Consider the following 6000-nt stretch of genomic DNA (forward strand, 5'->3'; position numbering starts at 1 on the left):
TAGATCAATCAGGGAGGATGAGGCCTGTTCCAGCAGCTGAGGTGTGAAAACCAAGGGAGGAGAAACTGGTTCTGTAATTGGACACACTCACACACAACTATTTCAAATTTAATGACAATATATATCTCCAGATCAGTGCCACCGCTATGGGCACCTTCATGGCCCCACAATATGCCAATATTTTTATGGCTGACCTGGAACAACGCTTCCTCAGCTCCCGTCCACTCACGCCCCTTCTCTACCTATGCTACATTGATGACATCTTCATCATCTGGACCCATGGGAAGGAGACTCTGGAAAAATTCCACCATGATTTCAACAGCTTCCACCCCTCCATCAACCTCAGCCTGGACCTATCTACACGGGAGGTCCACTTCCTAGACACCACGGTGCAAATAAGTGGTGGCCACATTAACACCACCCTATACCGAAAACCTACCGACCGCTATGCCTACCTTCATGCCTCCAGCTTCCATCCCAGGCATACCACAAGATCCATTGTCTACAGCCAAGCACTGAGGTACAACCACATCTGCTCTAACCCCGCAGACAGAGACCAACACCTAGAAAATCTCCACCAAGCATTCTCAAGACTACAGTACCCACATGAGGAAATAAGGAAGCAGATCAACAGAGCCAGATGTGTACCCAGAAGCCTCCTACTGCAAGACAAACCCAAGAAAGAAACCAACAGGACTCCACTGGCCATCACATACAGTCCCCAGCTCAAACCCCTCCAACGCATCATCAGGGATCTACAACCCATCCTGGAGAATGATCCCACACTTTCACAGGCCTTGGGTGGCAGGCCAGTCCTCGCCCACAGACAACCTGCCAACCTGAAGCATATTCTCACCAGCAACTGCACACCGCACCATAGTAACTCTAGCTCAGGAACCAACCCATGCAACAAACCTCGATGCCAACTCTGCCCACATATCTACACCAGCAACACCATCACAGGACCTAACCAGATCAGCCACACCATCACCGGTTCATTCACCTGCATGTCCACCAATGTAATATATGCCATCATATGCCAGCAATGCCCCTCTGCTATGTACATCGGCCAAACTGGACAGTCTCTAAGGAAAAGGATAAATGGACACAAATCAGACATTAGGAATGGCAATATACAAAAACCTGTAGGAGAACACTTCAACCTCCCTGGCCACACAATAGCAGATTTTAAGGTGGCCATCTGTAACAGGGTGGTACTCACCCCTGCGGCACCTCCTACTGGTTACTCCAGGAATTAGCTCTTCGTCCAGTCCGGAGCACCCCCTGCAGGCTGGTGATCCACCTGTTTTGCTCTCGGCCCCGTGTCCCTCCCTGGACCCGGTGCCCCCTTAACTATAACTGGGTCTCCTCCTCCCAGGGGAGCCCCCACCCTACTGTCCCCACTTTGCCTCAGTAGTGGCCACTGACAGTCATGGTCTAGCTCCACACCCTGGAGAAGACTGCAGCGTCGGCCCACTCATCACAGGCAAAAGGGGTTTGGACCTGCTGCTTTACCCACTCCTGGGTTGTCCCTTGCAACCCCCCAGTACCTCTGGCCCTTTCCTAGGCCGCAGCCTGGGGCTTTCCAGGCTGGAGCTTCCCTGGCTCCTCATCCCTTCCCCAGCCCTGCTTCACCATAGGTACCTTTTCAACCTCTAAGCAGCCAGGCCCCTCTCCCTCTGGAAGCAGAGAGAGACTGACTGCTCCTGGCTTCCCTGCCTTCTTGTAAGCCCTGTTCAGTTTGGGGCGTGGCCTCCAGCTGCAGCCACTTCCCCAATCAGCCCAGCCACAAAGCCCCTTCCCAGGGCTGTTTTAAAGCCCCGAAGGGCAGGAGCGGGTAGCCACCCCGCTACACCATCCTACAGCAAAAAAACTTTAGGACCAGACTTCAAAGAGAAACTGCTGAGCTCCAGTTCATCTGCAAATTTAACACCATCAGCTCAGGACTAAACAAAGACTGTGAATGGCTTGCCAAATACAGAACCAGTTTCTCCTCCCTTGGTTTTCACACCTCAGCTGCTGGAACAGGGCCTCATCCTCCCTGATTGATCTAACCTCGTTATCTCTAGCTTGCTTCTTGCTTGCTTATATATACACCTGCCCCTGGAAATTTCCACTGCTTGCATCCGAAGAAGTGGGTATTCACCCACGAAAGCTCATGCTGCAAAACGTCTGTTAGTCTATAAGGTGCCACAGGATTCTTTGCTGCTTCTACAGAACCAGACTAACACAGCTACCCCTCTGATACTTTATCAACACAATAACCTTCTTCCACCTAGAAATCTATTAAGAAAAATAATGCTGTATAACATTTTCAGCATTGTGTGAGGTTCTAAATTAATTTTAGATTAATAAGAAATAGAATAGCATACAACCTCATTTTATGGCTTCACCGGGTATGAGATGTCCTAGCAATACTTTAGGTTAATAGAAATTTACCTGCCACGTTTCTTTATGCTTCCTCTCATCTGCTTAAATTTAATGGCATTTTTTATCTTTTTACGCATACATTTTTCCTGCTATTTTATTTTGTACACATTATTGCTTCAGCAAAATAAAATCTTTCTGATGTGACTTTAGTAACTGGAAGTACAACAAAGCATTTTAATTCCTAGAAACCTGAGGGACGCCCTACATTTGAAGATTTGCTGCGTATAATTGATGAGATAGCAGAGAGTGAAGATGCTTTCTGAAGAAGAGGAGCTGAGGCACAAGAATTCTATAGTACAGCAAAGAATCAACATTCAAGAGACATGGCATTATTCTTTAAGAGCATGATCCTGCAGACTTCTGAGTGTTGCTGAATGAAGTGTGGAGAGCCTAAGCATTAACACTTAGCATTTCCTCAGCAGTCATGCGGAGAAAGTTCCACATAATATAAAGAAACATGCACAATATATTCACCAACATGGGCTGTGCGTGCCTGCATTCGGAGAGGCTAGCCCCCCGCCACCTGCCCTTTTTGCTTGAGGCCTTGCCCTCATCCAATCCCTTGCTCTCACTGAGCAGTCTTGCGGCATAGCCCTGAACCCTGGCTGGTGCCTGGAACAGCCCCGAGCCTGGGCTGGCCTGCTGGCACCTGGAGCAGTCTGGAGGAACCCTGAACCCTGGCTGGCCAATCGGGGCCAAGCCCTGAGCCCGGGCCTCCCAGAGGAGCTCTGAACCTCGCCACAGCCCAGTCCTGGGGCTGCCGCAGGGAGCATTAGCAGAGGATTGGGGCAGCTTAGCCTCCCCCAGCCTCCATTACACACCACCCATGCCTGTGCCTTCTCTGAAGAGTTACCATGGGTTAGTGAAAAATTGGTATTGATACATGGAGCAAATTATAGGGTACGGCAAAAGTACAGACACTGAAGTGCAAACCAGTAAATGCAAATGATATATATAGTGTCCATATTTATGAGTTTTATTACTCTTGCTGCCAGTCAGTAGTAGGAGCTGCTTGTGTACTTAGGAGCTTTGCTTAAAAACTAAAAGCAAGGTCATTTTGTGAGGGTCACCTGCTCCCAAAGGAATGCTTCCAAAGGTTCTCCTGAAATATTATTTCTCACAGCCTGTTGATTGATGCTTTATGCCAGTGATGGGCAACTTGCAGGCCGCACTGGCCACCATTTCCCGCAGTGTCCATTGGCCGGGAATGTCAAACCATGGCCACTGGGAGCTGCAGGCGGACATGCAAATGTAAACAAACTGTCTGACAGCCCGCCAGCAGATTATCCTGATGGACCACATGCGGCCCGTAGGCCGCAGGTTGCCACCACTGCTTAATGCCATATACTGGGGCCAATAGTCTTGCTATGCCATTAGTCTGTTTTACCCACTCCACTCAACTTACTTCGCTCATCTGTGTGTAACAAAGCACCATGGTCAGCCTAGACCAGTGGCTCAAGTGCAGCACTCAAAGCCCTCACTGTAGGATTGAGCCCTAATTTATTTTATGCCAGGAAGTGTTTCTTGGGAATTTTTCACCCAGAGAGTATCTGGGGCCAGTCCTGAGGCCAATCATAGCGATAAACAGCATGCACAATACATGACAGCTGACTTTCAATGGACTATAGCACACTGAATTTGATTAACAGTTAACTAATTTATATACTATATGTACTGTAAATGTATACTGTACACATTTATTTATATGAAATGTAAGTGTTCTGTTCCTGGAAATGTTAAACAACAAGTTGCTCTATATTATATGTTACACATACAATGTGACATATGGCATCCGTGGATGAAAGAAAACATACTTTGAATTTTTTTTGTTAAAATGGCAGATTTTCTATAATTCTGTCCCTGGTCATTTGTGAAATAAGCTTTATAGTCTTAACAGCAAATGTCATACTACAGTATGTGTATAATAAACCAAATGTTAATTGTTTGGAAACTTGAACAACAGTTTGTCATTGATTTATTGACAGATGATGATTTATTGGCCAAACATATTGCTAGTATAACTATTGACATCCATGGAGTTACATCAGGGATGCATAGGACTGAACATCTTTAGATAGGTATGTTAATTACTTACAGCAGGATTCAGCATCAGAGGATATATACAGATAGTAGTACATACAGCCCTGAGCCACATTATGAAATATTACATATTTAGAAATTTTATTGAATAAAAGTAAGGATTACAGCAGATGTACAGCTGATATGGTTTGTGGGATGCGGTTTACAAAAGCATGATGGGTCTGATCATGCAAAATGGTCAGGGTTGCTATATAGGGTTGAGCTCCCTTAACCCTCACCAAAGGTCCCCGTATGCAACTTATGTGTAATATGCATACAAGGTGATAAATTGGTGGGATTATTAACTAGGGCCTAATGCAGCAGTCTTTTCTATTGAAGTCACTGAGAGTTTTCCATGTAGAATAATAGTATGGTCAACTAAATTTCCAACCAAGTAGTTACAAGGGAAGTTGGTAGTGAACCCTGTATTTAGGTTGCCTCACACATACCTTATAAAAAGATTCTTGCACCTTTTTGTTTGTTTGTTTGGGTTGGTTTTTGTTTGTTTGTTTGTTTGTTTTTTGGTTTTGGTTTCGGAAAAACTCTACCCCTCCATTGTTTGCTGCAGGCCTTTAAATTTAGTAAGGAGAAAGTCTTTGGACTAGAGAGGAGGCTTTTCTTTATCCCATGAAATTCCATTCAGGTTTAATTAAGTTGTGAACTGTTGAAAAATACCACTTTGAGTCTCTTGCACAGAAAAATTATGGCTGCATGAAAAAATAATAAGCAAACCCAAATATTCTAAAGACCCAGCCCCAAACAGCCACCAAAGTAGGAGCAGCAGCACATGCTATACTGTGAAAGCCTGGAACCTGCCAGACCATCTGTAGCAGCTGGGCTTACCCTGCCCTGCCACCACCTCCAGCACATGGCTCATACTTCCCAAATCCACCCCCCTTCCATCCCATGTGATGAAGGCATCACGTGGGACAGGAGCTCCCCCAACTCTCAGGGCAGAACAGAGAGTGCATTCAGTAGATCCTTGTAAATGTCCCAGACTCAGCACATAGTGTCAGTTGCCCTCTCCTTCCTGGGATAACATACATTGGGTGCTATCTGCTAACATAGTCAAGTGGTAGCAGTCTGTGTTGAAGGTTTGGAGCTTGTAACTGGGTTAACTGTATCTCATGTGTTCCCTTATGGTCAACAGTCATGCTACAGGCAGCCTGTCTCAGTTTCCCCTCTTGGACTGTTCAAATAAAATCAAGCTTTTTCTTGGTCAAAAATATCCCTCCTTGGGTTTATTAATATAAAACAAACTGTAAATAAAACTCAAAACTCCCATAACAAAATCAATTTATAAATCCACACAATCCAAGGTTTCTCTTCCTTCTCCCAAGCTGAGCATTCCTGCCTGGGGCCTTTGTAGTCTCCCCTGCTTGATATGGGGTTCTCCCAGGACTCCCTGCCTAGGGAGCTTTGCAGTCCCATTCCCTACACAGAGAGCTTTCAGACTGTGCCACAGCTTCCTAAACTGCCCACCCCCCATCT

At 46.0% G+C, this 6000-nt stretch overlaps 1 protein-coding gene across 11 annotated transcripts in view; it reads left to right on the plus strand.

Moving 5' to 3' along the window:
- Positions 1–4465, plus strand: part of TEC (tec protein tyrosine kinase) — a 91892-nt gene extending 87427 nt beyond the window's left edge. For 10 of the 11 annotated variants that reach the window (XM_039541532.1, XM_039541523.1, XM_039541529.1 and 7 more), the window contains one exon: positions 2616–4354. In XM_039541532.1, the coding sequence (XP_039397466.1) occupies positions 2616–2693 (78 nt within the window). In that variant the 3' untranslated portion in view covers positions 2694–4354. Of the gene's footprint in view, positions 1–2615; positions 4355–4415 lie in introns of those variants that run through there. The other variant, XM_039541531.1, reaches the window with a different exon arrangement.
- Positions 4466–6000: the final 1535 nt, after the last annotated feature.

The sequence above is a fragment of the Mauremys reevesii genome, linkage group 5 (genome assembly GCF_016161935.1).
Source record: "Mauremys reevesii isolate NIE-2019 linkage group 5, ASM1616193v1, whole genome shotgun sequence".
In the NCBI taxonomy this organism is placed as follows: Eukaryota; Metazoa; Chordata; order Testudines; family Geoemydidae; genus Mauremys; species Mauremys reevesii.